Source organism: Bombyx mandarina, chromosome 19 (assembly GCF_030267445.1).
Source record: "Bombyx mandarina strain Sakado chromosome 19, ASM3026744v2".
NCBI classification, from domain to species: Eukaryota; Metazoa; Arthropoda; class Insecta; order Lepidoptera; family Bombycidae; genus Bombyx; species Bombyx mandarina.
Window position 1 is genome coordinate 2652900 of NC_143225.1, and position 21780 is coordinate 2674679.

At 38.9% G+C, this 21780-nt stretch overlaps 1 protein-coding gene across 1 annotated transcript in view; it reads right to left on the reverse strand.

Moving 5' to 3' along the window:
• Positions 1-21780, reverse strand: part of Eaat1 (Excitatory amino acid transporter 1) — a 34353-nt gene continuing 12573 nt past the window's right edge. Inside the window, exons 2-9 of the mRNA XM_028169668.2 lie at positions 18755-19037; positions 17830-18009; positions 7316-7407; positions 5651-5834; positions 4547-4780; positions 3143-3334; positions 1603-1737; positions 1-986 (exon numbers count right to left, since the gene is read on the reverse strand). Of these exons, the coding sequence (XP_028025469.1) occupies positions 824-986; positions 1603-1737; positions 3143-3334; positions 4547-4780; positions 5651-5834; positions 7316-7407; positions 17830-18009; positions 18755-19020 (1446 nt within the window). The 5' untranslated portion in view covers positions 19021-19037 and the 3' untranslated portion in view covers positions 1-823. The remainder of the gene's footprint in view (positions 987-1602; positions 1738-3142; positions 3335-4546; positions 4781-5650; positions 5835-7315; positions 7408-17829; positions 18010-18754; positions 19038-21780) is intronic.

A 21780-nucleotide genomic window follows, 5' to 3' on the forward strand; every position in this document is an offset into this window, starting at 1 on the left:
AAAATCAAAGTTTTTTTTTTTATTGATAATTAAAAAGGAAATATGAGAAATATTATTGTGAAACCAACACAGATACTTCCGTTTTCGGATCAATTGACATGTTCAACAAAAGCAATTCGTACAATAGAAAAATATCCAATACGGTACAAAACTATCTATTGAGGCTAATTTATTATTATTTATCAATTCATTAATTATCAAACACGCTATATCAATAACAATTTCCAAAATGTGTAAGTCGGTAAAAATACTCTTTCAGTGAAAACTTTTTTTTATTCAGAGAAATCATGAAAATACCTTACGAATAAAATCGCGTTTAACGATATTCTACTTTGACTACACAAAATGGCACATCGAGGACATAGACACGTGTTTTTTTCTACTTATTTTAATCTAATAAGGTTATTATCTCAAAAAGTTATAATATCATGCAACGCTAAAAAACGTAATAACCGAATAATACCCACGTTATAAACACATAATTTAATTAACACACAGTTATCTTCGAATCACATCTACCAATCAGTGCATAGATCTACTAAACAAAGTAATTTTAGACACTTTAAAGAAGACGATCGTAGACATCTTTAGAAATGTGAAACAAGAAGTGTGGAAAGAAACATAAAAGATTTTGGTAGTTTTTACATATTTTTTTTCTCTCTAACGCCATATATTCGTGCAGGTGAATCGAGTTTATTTATTTGGAATTTTTTATCAGTTTCCTTTAATCAAATTGGCACACAAATGCGAATCTCACTTCTTTCTTCACTTTCATTATCGCTGGCTTATGAATAACGGCTGCTTATAACGTTATAACGGATTTTTACAGGTCTCCCTTCTCTAGTTCGGTGAGTTCCTGTGCTTGCGCCGCCTCTCGTTCGTTTTGGATAGCTCGGCTCTTGTCGATGTCCCCTTGGGAGAGCGACGTTACGATAATGGCGCCCAAAGCGTCGCACACCACGTTTATCGTCGTACGAAAACGGTCACTGCAATTTAGAGATTTTAACCATAATTTATTTGAAAAAACGTAGAATTGTGATCGTGAAATAAAACTATTAAACTGGTGCACTTTTATTGTTCTCTTCCAAATACTTCCCTATTATTATAATAAAAAATTAAGTGACACTTTGTCTTCGCCATTTTGCTTTTCTTCTGTCATTCTTTTTCCCTTTCTTACCGTGTTCTCTCACTCACATCTCAACGCTCCGTTCTATACTCTTTTCATACGTTCCGGTTTTTTTTGGTTTTTTATTGCTTATATGAGTGGACGAGCTCACAGCCAACCTGATGTTAAGTGTTTTTTTTTGTTTTTTTTTATTGCTTAGATGGATGGACGAGCTCACAGCCCACCTAGTGTTAAGTGGTTACTGGAGACATTTACAGCGCAAATGCGCCACCCACATTGAGATAGATATAAGTTCTAAGGTCTCAGTATAGTTACAACGGCTGCCCCACCCTTCAAACCGAAAAGCATAGTGTGCATACATAGAAAATATATTTTAGTTCCATTTGATCACAATTTAAGAAAATATAATTTATCCAGACACATCAGATCATCAGATAGTTGTCGTGAAAAATTGAAAAAAAACCAAAAACACTTACAGCAGCCAGTCCACGGCTAAAATGATTGAGACGTCCTCAGCTGGAAGGTTGACGGTATCCAGCACCATGACCATGGTGACCAGTCCAGCTTGAGGAATACCGGCAGCACCTATACTAGCAGCTGTGGCTGTAACGCTGAAATTGCAGAATTGAAAATAGCATAGCCGTAGATTTGACTCAAGGTTGATATCTCTTACCAACTACGAAATATCATTAAACGCTTAAGAATAAACGGCCTCCATTTAAGATTTTCTTCCATATCACGGGTACAATGAAATACACACAATACCTACCCACAGACAGATACACCCAAAATCCTAATACCTTTAACAAGGACACTCTTTGAACTATTTGGCATAGAATAGCACCACCCTATCTCTTCTCATGAATGTGGGAGAAGTAAGGGATCCACCAGAGGACAGCATTATTCGTTCCATATTATACCATGTATTTGTAAGCGAATCAATCAGGCTTTTGGGTTTGAAGGTTGGCACAGTTATACAATAGAACCGAGGCATTGAATTCATGTCTGAAGCTGGGTGGCGGCGTTGATTGTGTGATGTCTATGAACTGGTGGTAGGAACTCTTGCGAGTCCGCACGGGTAAGTACCACCACCCTGCCTGTTTCACTGCCGTGAAGCAGTAATGCGTTTCGGTTTGAAGGGTGAGGCAGCCGTTGTAACTATACTGAGACCTTAGAACTCATATTTCAAGGTGGGTGGCGCATTTACGTTGTAGATGTCTATGGGCTCCAGTAACCACTTAACACCAGGTGAGCTGTGAGCTCGTCCACCCATAAAAGCAATAAAAAAAAGAACTCCGGTAACCACTTTAGATCAGGTAGACCGTTAGCCTATTATTCTTCTAAGCAAATATAAATTAGCATTAATAGTGTGCTTAGTGCGAGCTTTTTAAAGTTCTCGATCGATTTTTTTTTCCTACCTAAGCTGGTAGCCTAGAGAGGCTATTCCAGCGGAACCTTAACTAGTAGGTGAGCTCACGGGGCTCAAACCTGACGACGATGCTAACACGAACCCTAGCAAGAGTCGTGCTTCGCAGAATCTACCACCGGATCGGAAACGCGACCCACTGAGAAGATACGGCGAGAAACTCAGTGGGCTGTGTCTGAGAGTTAATTTCCTCGTCGAGCCCTTCGTCGCAAGCGACGGGTTCGACGAGAACGGTGACCGGTGCTTGAAGTACCTAGAAGCACCGTTAGTGGATCGGGAGGATCCGAGATGACGTGTTTTGGGCGACGTCGACTGCTTTCCATTCTTTCCGCAGGATCGGGAATGATTTCTCGATCGCGCAAAGTTAACTCAAATTTGTATGGAGTTGGAACGTTTGCTTATGTTTGCCGCTAGGGGCGTTGTTCCAGCGTTAACTTTTACGCTATCGAGAACGTTAAAAAACTCGCACTGAGCACACAGAAATCGAAATCTGAAAACGTCGTACTGTAATCAAGGTCAGCAACTACTAAACCAACGAGGAGTTTCAGAAGACTGACAAAGAGGTTATTTGCAAAATAATGAAAACTCACCTGACAGCAATGATTTTGCCGAACGTCATTTCGACCTCTCTCATTTGAGCGATGAAGATGGCCGCCACAGCTTCGTAAAGCGCGGTCCCGTCCATGTTGATGGTGGCGCCGATGGGGATCACGAACCTCGTGATGCGGGGGTCCAGCCCCATGTCGTCGCAACAGGCTATTGTTATCGGCATCGTTGCTGAACTGGAAATGAAGGTCTTCGTGTTATAAAGAATAAGACGCCCGCTTTATCGAACGACGTGACAGTGCCCACCGGTGTTCGAATCCTGCAGCCACCAAATACGTACTAGACAAATGTTCACCTACCATTTCCACGTAGAACGAATAGCATCAGGTAATAAAAATTATATCCCAAAATGTTGACAATAAGCCTCGAGTCTCAAGGTGCGTGAGTGCCTTCACGTTGTGTCTATGGATCTCATTAACCACTACACCAAGGACGGCATGGGCTCGTTCACCCATCTACACAACAACCAAATAAATAAATTGCACAGAAATTAATACTGGTTCATCGTAATCTGGAGGAGCATTCCAAAAAACGGTAAATCTCTTAATTACAAGATCTCTTCTTGTAAATCACCGAAACTAGACTTTTTACTGACCAGTGGTACTATTTTCCCTGTAGATAACATATCTATGGGATATGGTAACCACCGAATATCACGTAAACCATGAGCTGTTCCAGCCACCAAGATAAATAAAGTGCCCATTCGAATGCCTTCGACGCCCACAAACATGGCTCTGAAATCACTTCAAAATACTTCAGAATCACCACAGATATAACAACGTAAAACGCACCATTCAATTTAACACATAAGGTCGAAATCTCAATGGCATCTTATACCGGCTGTACCACTCCTTTAGATGCGACATCTTATTACTACGGAGGATAAATCTATATATTAATACGTGAAGCAAAAACCTTGTACCCCTTTTTACGAAAATTGCGCGGACGAGGAGTATGAAATTTTCCACACTTATAGAGAATATAGAGAAGGAGAGCACAATGCTAATATTTTTTTTAAATAATGCATAAAAGATACATTAAATCAATAAAGAAAACATTACACACACTACCATGTATTTGACACACACACGCATGGATATTATTTGTTTATTGTCAAACTTTTCTTATTGCATAAAGTCTATGGTCGAATTGAGAATAGATTAAATATTGTTTGTCTTTGTTAATATTTGTCTATAGTGTAGTCTTGGCGAAACCTGTGAGTATAGAAGCATAAGAAATAGTCTTTGACAATAAAACCATAATAATGTTCAAACTTATAATTTCAATTAATTATAGTCGAATTTCGACTACTGCGGGACCACTAGTAAACAGAATACTACCTACCTAATTAATAAGAATCGAATTGATAAAGAAGTATTAGATCTCACCTGGATGCAGTACCGAAAGCAGTGGCCATGACCTGTCCCATTTTAGCGAGATAGCGACAAGGCAGCTTCTTCGTAGCCAATATGAACAGGATGCTGAGGGTCCCGAAGCCGTGAAGGAACAACCCTAACAACACCGTCAAGAAGTATTTCCCCAGTCGGCCGACCAGATCCGCGAATGAATCTATTTCCATAATCTTCGCTGTTACCAAGAAGAAAACTCCCAGGGGTGACATCCTGAAACGTGGAGGGGATTTAGTGTTTTAATATTGACAGACTTGGCCTGCCGTGATGCAGTACAAAGGAGACTTCGATCTCATCTCTCAAGATGGGAAGCGGTATTCACGTGCTCCAATACTCATTGAATACCGGGTGATACATGAACGCGTTTGTCTATCTATGCAGAGTGCAAACATATTATTTATTTAAAGACCTTGTATTGAAACTATTTATGAGGTTTTCTTGGGAACAGTGCAGTTGTTTCCCCTTGCCTTCTGCACTAAGCCTTTTAGGGGCTATTTGGGCTCCTGGTCAGATCGGGTTAAGAAAACGGCCGATGATAGTCTATACCACGCGATCCATGACCAAAAACTATGAATGAAAGTCACATGTGACTGTAATTCTCAGCCGTGAAGGAACGATTAAGACGAAGAAATTGAAACTGTTACCCAAAATCACATTTCGTTGCATCTTAGATTTCAATGCCATGTTTATAGGCTAACCGTCAATTTCGAGCTTATACGTCAAGGAAATAGCCCTCAGTACATAAGATTCGGTTATCTCTCAACATACGCCTATCTAGTAAGTACTATTTAGTAATAGTGCTTATGAAATATTTTTACTCGTCGCCTGCCGTGTAGGTGACCGGTGCCCTACGCGGCGCTCTGAAGTAAAAGTCGAGTTCTGTTACTAAGCGTCCGGACTGCCTAACTTTGCTTTGTTTGTTAATGTACATGTTTTAGAGCCTTCAGATATCTTCGGATTTGTCTTTCCCAGAGTCTACTAGATGCTCCGGAGCCTTAGTAACAGAAATTGACATAATTACTTCAAATTCTCCACATAGGCACCGGTGACCTACACGGCAGTCAACGTATTAATAGTATTCACCAAATAACCCATCCAGTGATAATCATCATGGCTTCGGAGAGAGAATGGAAGAACTGTTGCAGCGGTCGGCTCAGGTCTCCCATTTTGCCGAGAGTTATGCCGAGAACGATGCTAAAGCACACCAGACCGAGGACATTGCTGCCTGGTGGATAGCCTCCGTCGATCTTGTAAGTCTCCAGTTGTCCTAGAAAAAACGATTAGATGTATTTAAACTCATATTTTGACCAGGCTATGTGATCAGACACTAAACATTCTATCTTGGGTTGGTTTTATTTGAATTCTCTTTATCAATGGCGTCAGAACGTGTGGTCGCCCCGCACGATTTGGCGCCACTATTTTACTTATTTCTGTCGTGAAACAATTATCCGCTCTAATTCAAAGGCCAAAGGATGTTATTCCAATGCAACTGAATCTTTAACCTGATGATTTCAGTTGAGCAACATATTATATAGTGGTGTCCATGATCCGGTAACTGCGTTCCGTGACTTTAACCGTGTCTATATCTGTTCTACTAAGTCGGGTACTCTTTTTTTTATTGCTTAGATGGGTGGACGAGCTCACAGCCCACCTGGTGTTAAGTGGTTACTGGAGCCCATAGACATCTACGACGTAAATGCGCCACCCACCTTGAGATATAAGTTCTAAGGTCTCAGTATAGTTACGACGGCTGCCCCACCCTTCAAACCGAAACACATTACTGTTTCACGGCAGAAATAAGCAGGGCGGTGTTACCTACCCGCGCGGACTCACAAGAGGTCCTACCACCAGTAAAACTCTTGTCAAAGTGGTCGTGGTTGCGCTAACGATGTATACATGGGCGCAAACGCCACTATTGGCAATAATCAATTATTATTATTATATAGTTTACTTTATTCTATGTTAATATTTATTTATTATTAGCAAGATGAAACTGTTATTCTACTATATTAAATATTTAACAGACACTGTTTTGATGTGAAAATGTTTAGAATATGATTATTGTTTATATTATTGTTTAAAAACAAATGACTATAAATAATTAAATATTAATAAAGCATAAATATTTTAAATAAATAAATCGTATTCGATTTTTAAAACCAAGGAGTTTTCAATTAAAAAGATTTTAATATGACAGGAACAGTGGAAATATTCCATTCCCGATACTTTTAGTGCAGCCTATTATAGCCATCACAAAATGGCTAATTGTGTAAAAACTAAGACGTTGCTTTTTGTAATAAAATAGTAATGTTAAAGTTTTATAGAATTGTATTGTATTTTGATTGTAAAAGACCTAATGTGTGTAAACCCTGGCGTAACGCCGACATATACCTACGTAGAAAAAGTCCTGTCTATTTGTTCACACGACATTAAAAAATACCGTCTTTGTTTTTTTTTATTGCTTAGATGGATGGACGAGCACACAGCCCACCTGGTGTTAAGTGGTTACCGGAGCTCATAACGTAAATGCCGACACCCATCTTGAGACATGAGCTGTAAGGTCTCACTTTTAACAGTACAACGACTGACCCGTCTTTAAAACCGAAACGCATTACTGCTTCACGGCAGAAATCGGTAGGTTGATTGTACCTACCCCTGCGGACTCACAAGACGTCTTACCACCAGTCAGAAGTGGATGCATGTAATTTAGCTAGCTTCGTGTTTGTAACCAATTGCACAAGTCCTTACCTTTTATCATTTTCGGATCTTTTGGGTCGTAAATTAGCTTCGTTCGATACGAAGCGATCGTGGCTTGAGGTATGTTCTCCGGGAAGACGTTCCTTTAAAATGAAAACATAATTATTTTTAAAATGTAACGTATTTGTATTTTTAAAATGTAATGATGGATGAGGAAAGCCGAAGACCGGGCTCAATGGTGTGGATTGGGAGAGGCCTATGACCAGTTGTCGACGACTGTGGGCTGATGATGACGATGAATGATGTATTTGAATTGCATATTTATTTTGTAAATAAACCGAACTTTTTCTAAACGGATTTTCAAATAAAAATATAAAATAAAACATCCTAAACAAAAACAATTGTAATTATATCAAAATGAATTGCAACGAAGAAGACTTTATTCGTTTTCATTGACAAAAGAAATTAATTGAACATTGAATAGAATAAGAATTGGATGCAATTTAAATATTTCCGTGGGGTCTGCAATTGGTTCGCGAATGAAAACGGAATTGCTTTAATGAACTGGAAGGAGCGTCAGCGCTGCTCCCCTTGTTCGATAGACGAAGGTCGTAGCCACTCGTAGCGCTTACGTAGACATCAAGTTACATTAACAATCACTACATAGTATAAAACAAAGTCGCTTTCTCTGTCCCTATATCTGTCTGTCCCTATGTATGCTTAAATCTTTGAAACTACGCAACGGATTTTGATGCAGTTTTTTTTAATAGATAGAGTGATTGCAGAGGAAGGTTTATATGTATAATAAAATACATTAAATAGTGGAGAAATCAATAATAAATTACAGTTTCCGAAGCGAAGCGAGGGCGGGTCGCTAGTTACATTATAAGTTAGATTAGTTTTCGTTATCGTGTTGTTTTGTTTTATTAATGTAAGGAACGTTGTTGTACAAATTCAGCACTATGACTCGTTTTGTCGTGCGCACATAACTTATGTTGCAAGCCAGATTTTGTTTCTTTTTACTTGTGTTTTTTATGTATCTCTTTAGCTTGTGATGTGTATTGTGAGCCTAATGAATAAAAAAATAAAAAATAAATAAATAAAATTTTAGTTCTCTACCTATGATGGTAACCAGGAAGCTAATGCCAGCTTAACCGAGCGAGTACGTGAGCTCACGGAGCTTCAACCTGACGAATTTGCTAACACTAGTCCTACAAGATCAGTTCTTCGCAGAGTCTACTACTGGATCGGAATCGCGACCCAATGAGAAGATCCGATGAGAAACTTATTGGGCTGTATCTGAGGGTTAATTTGCTCGCCGATTCCATCATCTCAAGCGACGGGTTCGACGAGGACGGTGACCGGAAAGATTCACGCGTGCCGGATATGATCAGTGTCCCTGTATATACTAGTACATAAGCATAGTTTTACCAAAACAATAAATAAGATCCCTACATATTATTCAATAGTAGATACTCGTAGTATTAAAGTTGCACCTATGATTTTTATTTTGTATGCTTTTGATAAGCTATTTTTTATTTATTTAGCACTAACGCACCTTTTATTTTTCGTTGGTGCTAAGTGATCACCGAAGCTCATAGACATCAACCATCCGTTTGTGGTTTTGACGGATGAACCAGTCAAAGCCACCGCCCATATTGAGACATGCTTTCTAAGTCAGTTTATACAGTCTGGGTGCTTATTATCTATATATGGATATATTTAGACGTATATAAGTACGTATATTAGTCTGTGGTTCCCATAGCACAAGGAATTCTGATTTAGGGTCGGATGACTGTGCTTATTGCGTTAAGCAAAGTAAAATTTGCCTTAATTACATGTTGTGCCTAAGTTTTACCAATGAAGTTGAAATGTACTGAAGAAACTGCAAATTAGTTTTACTAGAACTCGCAAATTGCGGAAACATAACTGATAGCTCATTCTAGTGTTAGACAGAGATAAAGATGATAAATCCTACATATATCTGGGGGATTTAATCTCAAATAATGGCAGGTGCGTGAACGAAATCAAAAGGTGCATGGTTGTCACGAGGTCGGCGATGGACGGGCTGAGAAAAGTATGGTGAAATAGAAACATAACCAAAACCACAAAGATCAGGCTCGTTAGAAGACTAATATTCTCAATATTTCTGTACGCTGCTGAGACGTGGACCGTGCGAGACGTGGAAAGGAAGAAAATAGACGCTCTGGAAATGTGGTGCTGGAGAAGAATACTTGGGAGTTTCGCGGACCGACTTTCGTACAAATGTATCGATACTTCAGGAACTCGGCATCAAGCAGCGTCGATTTGCTGTACAGTCTCGAATGGTGGATTTCTTCGGACACGTTTCGCAACGAGATGGCCGGTCCATAGAACGCCTCTTGTACAGGGAAGGATTGATGGTACAAGACCGCGCGGGAGATCACCAAAGCGGTGGACCGACCAAATTAAAACTGCAGTGGGAGGTCCCCTAAATGAGTGCAGCAGAATAGCCTCGAGCAGGTAGGGATGGCGGCACATCGTGAGACGCATCAAGTCTGCCCCTTCCAACACTACATGACGATCACGACCACTCTGTCAAGAGTGACACGATTGAGAAGAAGAAAAGATGATCTACAAAAAAAAAAAACTTCAGAGGTGTCAAGGGACACCCGGATGGAACGAAGTTCCTTTCGATTAATTAGTGAAGGAATTGTAATTTTTTTTTAAGTTATAATAATAAATTACGGCATTATGAAGAAGAAAAAAACAATACTATGAACTAAATTACTATTGTTGAAACGCTATCTCGAGAAACTGTACTCATTACGCGGACCAATCGGATACGAGCAATGTCACGCGATAAGCGCCTACACGTTGATTGGTCAGAATGACGGATCCAAAAAGTGTCGTGACAACTTTTCGTAAGAATTTTTTCCGTCTAGCCCCCTTTCACAACGCGCGATAAGGAACTTCGTTCCAAAACCTAAACTACACATGTCAATAGACACCGAAATAAATCTGGCGTTTCTTCAATGCGCCTCGTCCACGGTCCTCACCTTCGTTTTATATTAGATGTGACCCTAAATGAATCCGTGCAATATTGTATTACGTGCATTTAGTTCAAGTCAAAGGTCGTCGTTCGATTTAAATTAGACTGGCGATTGATTGAGCGTTTGATGTTGAGTATCATATTGACATCCGATTTCGTATATTGCCTATTATGACATTCATTAGAAGCTTAAAGAAAGAGTTCGTCAAATACATTAATGTATTATTTTTATACTGTCTTTTTTATTGCTTTTGTAGGCACGCCAGTATACGGTCCTCTGATGGTAAGTGGTTACCGTCACTCAAAAACGTCAGCAATGCTAAGGCCACGGCTAAGTCTCTGTTTACCATTAAGTACTCTCCACATCTACTCGATGATATGCAGGCGAAGTAAATTGTCCCTTAGAAATAACGTGACACTCTACAAAACTTGCATACGCCCCGTCATGACCTATGCAAGTGTAGTGTTCACTCACGCGGCCCGCACTTAAAATCACTCCAAATTATTCAATCCCGTTTTTGCAGAATAGCCGTCGGAGCCCCTTGGTTCGTCAGGAACGTCGACCTCCATGACGACCTGAACTTAGAGTCCATCAGTAAGTATCTGCAGTCGGCATCGATGCGCTACTTCGATAAAGTGGCACGACACGAGAACCCTCTCATCGTGGCCGCTGGTAACTACATTCCCGATCCTGCGGACAGAATGGAAAGCAGTCGACGTCGCCCCAAACACGTCATATCGGGTCCTGCCGATCCACTAACGGTGCTTCTAGGTACCTCAAGCACCGGTCATCGTCCTCGTCGAACCCGTCACTTACGACGAAGGGCTCGACGAGTAAATTAACCCTTAGACACTGAGCTTCTCGCCGTATCTTCTCAGTGGGTCGCGTGTCCGATCCGGTGGTAGATTCTGCGAAGCACAGCTCTTGCTAGGGTTCGTGTTAGCAACGTCTTCAAGTCAGAGCCACGCGAGCACACCTGCTCGTTCAATGAATCTAGTGTGATCCCTCGAGAACTGGTAGGCAATAAGAAAAAAAAAAAGAGACACTAATAACCTACCCGTGCGAACTCACAAGAAGTCCTACCACCAGTAATTACGCAAATTATATTTTTGCGGTTTTCATTTTGATTAACACGATGTTATTCCTTCACCATGGAAGTCGATCGTGAACAATTGTCATGTACGTATTTCATCAGGAAAATTGGTACTCGCCTGCGGGATTCGAACACCGATGCATCGCTACATACGAATGCACCGGACGTCTTATCCTTTAGGCCACGATGACTTATGTTTGAGAAGAGAGTTAGAGTTCTATTCTGACTAGAAAAAATCAGTAGTAATTATTGTTGTATTTAAATAAATATGAGCCTTTATACATAGTCTGTGCATTTCTTTTAATGTGAACTGTCACATTAACTACTCTGTGCCTATACAAAAAGTACTCTGTTGGTCGTTGGTGTGGTTAATCTCTCAATTAAACCAATGTTAATACTATCCTTTTATTTAATTGAGAACCCATAAAACACATCAATTATGTCATCCACAACATCGCCGTCTATATATTCGAACGCAAAGCTATCGATTCAGTAACAGAAAGAACATCAGAGCTCCGTGTGAACAAATCGCTCGCTGGTACTAATATTAGATTTATACAATGTACCTAATAGACAATTGCTCAGTGTCGATCCGGTACGGGATCCCGTCACCATTCATCACTCCACTGTTTAATATCTGTATTGTTGCGCCCTAGATACGGACTTAGGGCTGTCGCTAGTACATATTTATTTTAATTGTGAATTCGTGTATTGAGGTCTAAGTCGGTTATCATATAGTTCCTCCTCAGTATCCTAAGTTCTAAACAGCAACACGTCTAATATTTAATAAGGTTGTTTCTTTACTGGTGGTAGGACCTCTTGTGAGTCCGCGCGGGTAAGTACCACCGCCCTACCTATTTCTGCCGTGAAGCAGTAATGCGTTTCGGTTTGAAGGGTGGGGCAGCCGTTGTAACTATACTGAGATCTTAGAATTTATATCTCAAGGTGAGTGGCGCATTTACGTTGTAGATGTCCATGGGCTCCAGTAACCACTTAACACTAGGTGGGCTGTGAGCTCGTCCACCCATCTAAGCAATAAATAAAAAAATAAAAAATAAATAAAAAATTTATGAATGCCTAAAATTTCTAAAGAGATATTTATTGTTGTTGGGACACACACGGACTGTCGACGTAAAGAATCGCAGCTTAAGCATTTATTTGCCCCCGTTCGCCAGTCACTTCGCCAAAGCCAAACCTGAATAGACGAGTACACACACTCACTCCGCGATCACGGTTTCCAGCACACAGGGGACAGAGACCTTACTAACTTACCCAAAAATCACCCCCCTCAAATTGATTGTGGTATAATATGACAACACAAAATATGGACGATTAGAGTACTTCAATCTATATATATAAAAATGAATTGCTGTTCGTTAGTCTCGCTAAAACTCGCGAACGGTTGGACCGATTTGACTAATTTTGGTCTTGAATTATTTGTGGAAGTCCAGAGAAGGTTTAAAAGGTAGATAAATATGAAAATGCTCGGAATTAAATAAAAATAACAATTTTGTTTTTCCTTTGATGTCCCCCCCCCGTCAGACGGATTCATTTTGTTTGTTTTAAGTTTATTTTATACAAAAGTTTAGGTCTTTTATTTATCGATTGAGGCACTACGAAGTCTGCCGGGTCAGCTAGTAAATAAATATATGTCGCAGTTTGGTTCGACGAGTTTATTTGAAACACAATCTCAACCTCAACATTGGTATAAACTTCGAATTATAATACCAACCCTCCGTGATATCAACAATTTTATATAGATTTATGGTCGAACTTGAACCACCGCTTGAGGCATAACGTTCAAGTATCGATTATATTGTATAACCGTTGTTTTAGTCAGTAATAGGCAGGATAGGCAGCAGCGCCTTTGCCTATAATAAGACCTACCAATAGTATTGACAGTCTATAGTCTTGATTTATGATTTACACATATACCTAAGATTGTTTCTGTATACGTGGTCCTTTAAAAAGAAAATAGGCTATAATCATCTTCATGATCAATCCACAGTTGTTGGCTGCTAAATATAAACCTCACCTAACCTAGGCTATTGAGCCCAATTTTAAATCTAAGCGAAAATCACCTCTTAAAACTACAATTCATAAAACCGTTTGAAGTACACAAAGCATATCGCCAAATTCATTTTTTTACTGCTTAATGATATTTCATCGTCAAATGTCAAAAAAAACAAACAGAATTAACAATATGTCAAGGCAAACTACAAGTCAAATATGTAGAAACAACCTTAGCGCAGTTTTAAAATGTAAAAATAAACAACCAACCACACAGCCCTAACTCATGTCAATGAGCGAAACGAGATTGGTCAGCACTCGTAACAGGTGACAGACAATATATTTGGTCACAGTTAATAACATTGTCTTCACAGCCATACTCGTAATAATCGTATGTCTGTTTTATGCTCGATAAAAGCTTTTATGATTAAATAGCTTTTAAAGAGGTATATAAGAGGTATATAAATATAACTTCTCTATGACGTTAAAAGGTATAGGCGAGCTTGCTAATTTTTGATGCCGCATTAGTCGAAATTCGACTATAATTAATTGAAATTATAAGTTTGAACTTTATTATGATTCTATTGTCAAAGACTATTACTATACTTCGATAATCACATATTTTGCTAAGACTACACTATAGACTATAGACAAATAATATTAAAGATAAACAATATTAACCTATTCTCAATTTGACCACAGACTTTAAGCAATAACAGAAGTTTGACAGTAAATAAAGAGTATAATAATGTGTTTGTGTCAAATACATGGTAGTGTGTGTAATGTTTTTTTTATTGATTTAATGTATTATTTATGCACAATTAAAAAAAAAATTTAGCATTCTGCCCTCTTTCTCTATATTCTCTATAAGTGTGGGAAATTTCGTAGTCCTCCGTCCGCGCAATTTTTGTAAAAAGGGATACAAAGTTTTTGCTCACGTATTAATAATACACAGATTATCGCAATCAAAAGGGTCATTATTTGACACGTTAATAACATTTTCCAGCTTCCAAGCTATTGTGTTGTTCATGTATCCGAATAAATGAAATAATAAAATGGTTATTAGCATAATCATAACCGTATCACTCATGAAAACTTCATGCATGATACTTATGTGCATATTAAAAAGAACAATACATTGTCGGATACATAATGCCATAATTACCAATGACCAAACCAATTTACTGGTGGTAGGACTCACAAGTCCGCACGGGTGTGTACCACCGCCCTGCCTATTTCTGCCGTGAAGCAGTATGCGTTTCGGTTTCAAAGGTGGGGCAGCCGTTGTAACTATACTTGAGACTTTAGAACTTATATCTCAAGGTGGGTGGCGCATTTACGTTGTAGATGTCTCCAGTAACCACTTCACACCAGGTGGGCTGTGAGCTCGTCCGCCCAACTAAGCAATAAAAAAAAAAACGAGGGTTGAAAGACTATTTCTTTTAAGCAACATTTTTACAACATTACAGAATAGCCATTTAAAGCTTAAAGCTTGGAAAAAGTATTGTACAATTTCTAGATACTGTCTAGGTGTATTTAATTTGTGACCCTCAATAATATACTCTCATTAGTTTCTCGAAAAGTTTTAATGAGTGTAACCAAAAAAATTGTTGGTTTTAAAAAACAAAAAACATAATGTCGTCTATTGACATTGACATCAATCTGTTTTTTATGTGAGCACGTAGGTTCTACAAGTATCAGAAAAAAAGCTTCTGAATTATTTTAATGGAGTAAACTTAATTGAAGATTCATTAAAAACATTGAACTTTTGATCCTAATACCAAATAGAATGCACCTTCAATTACAAATATCTAATTATGGTCCCCAAAACTCAGTTACCCTCAATGAACTATGAGTTCATCTGTTTAATGTTCAATGAATATCGCGAAAAAATACCTAGACGAGTGAACAATCTCACGACCCATCTAGTGTTGAGTGGATACCGGATCCCATAGACATCTACAACGTTAACGCCACTACCACCCTGACACATTAAATTCTAAGTCTCAGTTCGATAGTGCAATGGCTAGCAGTGGGTCAAGAGTGGCATCAAACTGGAATGCATAGTCTATGAGATTCTAACATTGACAGAGTCGCATTGCCAGAAACCAATGCACCGGGCGTCTTACTCTTTTGGTCTCGACGACTTCAGGCAACTCATTTGTTGAAATCACTCGTACGCCACTTATCGGTATTGTACTAAACCTGAACCTTTACCTGAAGTGAAAGCGATAACCAAATAAAAGTTAAAATCAATCGCAAACACATTGTTTTATTTAATTAATGATTTTTTTCGCGCCGGATCTTCTCAGTGGGTCGCAATTCTGATCCGGTAGTAGATTCTGCGAAGCGCTGCTCTTACTAGGGCTAGTGTTAGCAAATTCTGTCAGGTTGAGCTCGTGAGCTCATTTACCCGTCTGGTCGTAGCTAGAATAGCCTATTAGGCTACCAGCGGATAAGTAGGGGAAAAAATAATATTATTTTTAGTAGTCAATACAGATTTGCCGAGCAAAATTTCCAATCAGCATATCGTATACCACGGATGTCTGAATTACATAGTCGCGTAACACTTATTAGGGACAATTCATGATGAATGAGAACGCGTCATGTATTATAATTGGTCGTGTTAATAACGCGACACGGTTACGTGCGAATTACATTAAACCCGATATATTATGCAATGGCGGATCCGCCTGTAATTGCGGATGTATTGTCAAACGTATCCACATATTGGCTTTCGAATATCTAAAGAAATATTAGTCTAAATTTACCACTCTCTATAAAAATATAGGGGCTAATTTATATAATTCTTAGATCATGGCGTTAGCGCGCTGATGTACGCACACTTTTTTATTGGCGTAGATAATTCACAGGATATGTGTTCAGTGTCTAATGGTGTGCCGTTAAAAGGAAACATAGAGAACAGAAAAATATTACCCATAGACACAGCCCACTGAGTTTCTCGCCGGATCTTCTCAGTGGGTCGTGTTTCCGATCCGGTGGTAGGAACACTACGGTTTGAGCCCCGTGAGCTCACCTACACGTTGGGGCGAAGCTGAAATAGCCTCTCAAGGCTATCAGCATGGGTTTAAAAAAAATATGACAAATTCTGAATCCTAAAGAAATTAGTTTGCCGCTTAAGCCAGAAGGCATGGTTCGAAATAGGTTTTTTAAATTTTAAATCTAGGGCAATTTTCAAGAAAATTATAATACATGCATCATTAAATAGTTTATCACGTTTCAATTTTTTATAGATAACATGAATAATTAGCCATTATAATGGCGAGGTTTGGGGGAGGCCTATGCCCAGCAGTGGACGTCTGTCTGTGGGGGCAGATAGAATAGAAAAATAATGTGAACAGAATACATTAAAAGTTAACGGAAACGTATCTATCTATATTATATTTTTTAAATTTGATTAATATATCTATGTATTATTAATACGTGAAGCAAAAACTTTGTACTCCTTTTTACGAAAATTGCGCGGACGGAGGAGTTTGAAATTTCCCACACTTACAGAAAATATATAGAAGGAGTGGAGAATGCTAATATTTTTATCTTTAATATTATTTGTCTATAGTGTAGTCTTGGCAAAATGTGTGATTATCGAAGTATATAGTAATAGTCTTTGACAATAGAATCATAATGTTCAAGCTTATAATTTTAATTAATTATAGTCGAATTTCGACTAATGCGGATCACTATTAACTACATGAACAATTGCAACTTGATTGCAACACTACCGCTATACAACCGCATGTTAACGTCAATGTATTTTAGTTTTCTCTCTCACAACAATAATACACAATGTGTCCAATCTTGGGTCGTTGTAGCTGAATATTTATTCATATCCTTTTGAAGAATAAAAAATTAGCAAGCTTGCCAATACCTATTAACGTCATAGAGACGTTATATTGTCGAACCTTTGTTTTATGTTCAGACTAATTGTTCAGACTCTTGATCGGCTGACTGACTCGGTAGCGCAGTAGCTAGAGCCTCTGAATGTTGCGCCGACGGTCGCGGGTTCGATTCCCAACAAGTCTGTTTACTCTTTGTCTGGGTGTTTATAATCCATATACATGCACATATTTAATCATATATAAGTATGTGTATCAGTCTCCGGTACTTATGACACTGGGAGCCCTGAGGCCTGATGATTGTGCGTGGTTTGTTCCCAGCTATCATTATCATTAAGTAACATATTATTTCCAAATTTACAGTTTTCGTGGTCAACGTGTTTAGTAAATTGTAAAGTGTATTCAAAGTAAAAGTAATAAACATAAGATCAAACTATAAAAGTGGCTTTAATTATGTCTATGACTAGTGTAAGCCGAAGGAGAGAAATCAATTTATTTAAGAGACATCTGTAACATATAAAAAATCTAATGAGATTGGGTTTGTGAATTGTGCCGACTATGGTAACTACGAACCTTAACAAATCCAATAATGTATCGGAAGTGAGGGTGTCTTTGGTCACGATCTTCGTGGTATTAAGCTCCTCGTTCCCCTTGGAGTTACTGCCCGGTTTAATGGTCGTCACCAGAGCTATTCCCAACATGACCGCGCAGACTGTCGTGGTCATATAGTAGATGATGGCGCGGAGACCGACCCTGTAAATTCATGGAGTTTTAGTGCCATTATTGATGAACTAGAATTAACGTTTAACATTTTCTTAATTGCTTCGATGGGCGGACGAGCCCTCAGCCCACCTACTGTTAAGTGAAGCCCATAGATATGCGTAACGTAAATGCCAACACTCACCTTGAAACATGAGTTCTAAAATCTCAGTTTTAGAGTAAATCGGCTGCTCTGCTCATCAAACCGAAACGCATTACTGCTTCACGGCAGAAATAGGAAATAGGTGGGTGGTACCTACTCGTGTCGGCTCACAACACAAGGCTCCCTACACCAGACGTCCCGAGATCCTAGAGACCAGCAAGACATCCTACTATGTAGAGTAAGAGTACATATTTCCAAATTGTTCTCCTGGATCATTTGGGTATCGCTTGGCACCGGTGTCAGCATTTGGTCTCTTGAAATGTCTTAGGCCCAATCCTCCATTGCCATAACAACCAATTATCCGTGTATGAGGAAATGCCAGTCGGAAATAATTATATATTACATCCTGTAGGAATAGTGGCTTTTTCTAAACGAAAGCTATCCTATTTTAATTTCTGTCCTCTTGACAAAGTATGTGCTATTTATCACAATTATTTGAATAGTTAAGAAGCGGAAAAAAATACACAAAAAAATTACTACCGCTAAAGCGGAATATTAAATCATATAAATAAAGAAAACATATTCGTAAAATAGAAAACAATTCAACAAAATCAAAAAATCAAACTCAAAACTTACTTCCCAGAGAGGCTTAGATCCAGAGAGCCAATAGCAGACACGATGGAGGACACCAGCAAAGGCACTATCAAACTCTTGAGCATCCTGAGGAAAAGCTCCCCGGGAAATTGGAAGTACATGACGTCTCGTTTGGACCACTGATGTCCGGATGCCCGCAGGCCACATCCTAGCAAGGTTCCGGCCGCTACGCCGACTACCGTCAGGATGGTGAGTAGATTCTCCCGTATGAACTTCGGACACGCCTTACGATTGAATTGCAGTGGCATTTTCGGCTACCTTCTTTCTGTTGGAATAAAAAGGTGCTTTTAATTACATATACTTTAGTATATCTTGATTTATTTATTTTTATTGCCCTTGTAGGCAGACGAGCACACGGCCCACCTGATAATGGATACCGTCGTCCATGGAGAGTACTCAACGGTAGGCAGCGGCTTGGCTCTGCCCCTGGCATTTCTGAAGTCCATGGGCGACGGTAACCACTCCCCATCAGGTGGGCCGTATGCTCGTCTGCCTACAAGGGCAATAAAAAAAATGGAGCGCTCGGGAAACACCGTGGAAGGGAGCTCGTTCCAAAGCCGGAATTTATCGAACATAACATTTTTTACTATTTTTATAAAAATTGGGTAGATATATCTAGATTTACTGGTGGTAGGACCTCTTTACTGGTGGTAGGACCTCTTGTGAGTCCGCGCGGGTGGGTACCACCGCCTATTTCTGCCGTGAAGCAGTAATGCGTTTCGTTTTGTTTAGAATTTATATCTCAAGGTGGGTGGCGCATTTACGTTGTGGATGTCTATGGGCTCCAGTAACCACTTAACACCAGGTGGGCTGTGAGCTCGTCCACCCATCTAAGCAATAAAAAACAATTTAAAAAAAATAAAAACTATTTAGTACTTGAAGCTTACGGAAGTTTTGTAGACATCACAATGCAAATATCGTAAGAATTAAGACAATAGTTGAAGTCTCAATGTTATTGCACCCTAATTCAACGTCCAACGCTTAAAGCATTCAGTTAGAAAAAATATATAGATTTATTTATTTGCCTATATTTTTTACGTGTGCTTTTTTATTGGAATAAATATACTAAAAATCTCACGGCCCTTCTAGTCTTAAGCAGTTATAAATAAAGACATTCTGATCCATCTATATAAGCAATTTACTATCCATATAAAAAAAACATGAGGTTACATTACGTGATGCTGAAAATGTTAACTACTAAAATTACATAGCGAATGCCGAACTCTGATGTTATGTTGGATCGTATGAATATTTCACCGCAGAGATCCTTGCAGGTTATAAGTACCTAAAGTATGTTCTTCAATTTTCACGAATCCTGAACGTCAAAAAAACGATTTTTACAACTAAATACCGCGTTTTCTATTGTACTCTACAGTTTTAACAGACGACACAAAAACCAAAAGAAACTAAAAATTTTGCCTTAGTTTTTTGTTATATCTCCGCCGTTTTTTCTGTAGATTTCATCCTTTTAAAAAATCATTTTAACAACGACTAAGGTGCTATTTGACGGTATGAAGAAAAAACACCCTAGTACATTATTCAAGTGTCAAAGTATGGCACCTTTTACAGATAGAGTATTCTTCTGTTTTATGATAGCTACCGTTCATTAGATTAGTTACTTAAATCGATGCATACTATGTACCAAACACTATTGTACTAGCGTTATACAGAGATGTTTGTATGTCACAGCTAGACACGCCAACGCCGTCTAATATTAGTCACGGCTTTTGGCACCAATAAGAGTTCCACTCTTCCTAGTTAAAGAACTATTTATACTTTATCGGCTTTATACTTTATAATCGACTTGTAGATAATGGCATATTTTTAATAGCGTACTTCCCACAGGCATCTGTTCTTCCAGTGTGAACAGAAAAGAGACTTCTAGACTAGAACTCTAGGCCGATATTCCATTGTACTTCGAACCGAACTTACACCAATAAAGTTCGAAGTAAACTTAGGTAGGACCTCTTGTGAGTCCGCACGGGTAGGTAGCACCACCCTGTCTATTTCTCCTGTGAAGCAGTAATGCATTTCGGTTTGAAGAGTGGGGCAGCCGTTGTAACTATACAGAGACCTTAGAATTCATATCTCAAGGTGGGTGGCGCATTTACGATGTGGATGTCTATGGGTTCCAGTAACCACTTAACACCAGGTGGGCTGTGAGCACGTCCACTCAACTAAGCAATACAAATAATAATAAAACCTAACAATTTTTTTAATAAAATTAAATAAATAAGTGCATTTGAAACTACGCACAGCAAAGGGTTCCGTACTTGTTATAAAGGTACAAGCTAGAAGAAATCTTTAACACCAAACAGCCTATCAACTAACCTAAAATATACATTTTCTTATGAACGAATACAACTCCTTTTTTTATTGCTTAGATGGGTGGACAAGCTCACAGCCCACCTGGTGTTAAGTGGTTACTAGAGCCCATAGACCATACAACGTAAATGCGTCATCCACCTTGAGATATCAGTTCTAAGGTCTCAGTATAGTTACAACGGCTGCTCCGCCCTTCAAGCCGAAACGCATTACTGCTTCACGGCGGAAACAGGCAGGGCGGTGGTACCTACCCGCGCGGACTCACAAGAGGTCCTACCACCAGTAAAAAAATATACACGAAATATTAACTAATACAACTCCGCCTATCACAATAAAATCAACTTTACAATACGAATACCTTATTAAATCTATCTATCCACTGTTTCCTGAATATTATGTCGTATTCCTATTTAAAAAAAATATAAACTTGCACAGTTTTTCAATATCGACAAAATTTGGCCACTGATTCCTAAAAATCATTAAAGAGTCTTAATATTATGTTTGATTACCATACAAATCATTTTTAAACAAATAAATGGTTGACATCAGTACTGACAGATGACAGACAGATTGGTTTGGTAGGTAGATTCGCGATGCACTGTACGTGGGAGTGTATCGGGCCCCACGCATAGCGGAAATCTTTATTTAGTGATATCGAGTACGCGATTCCCCCTCTGTCACAC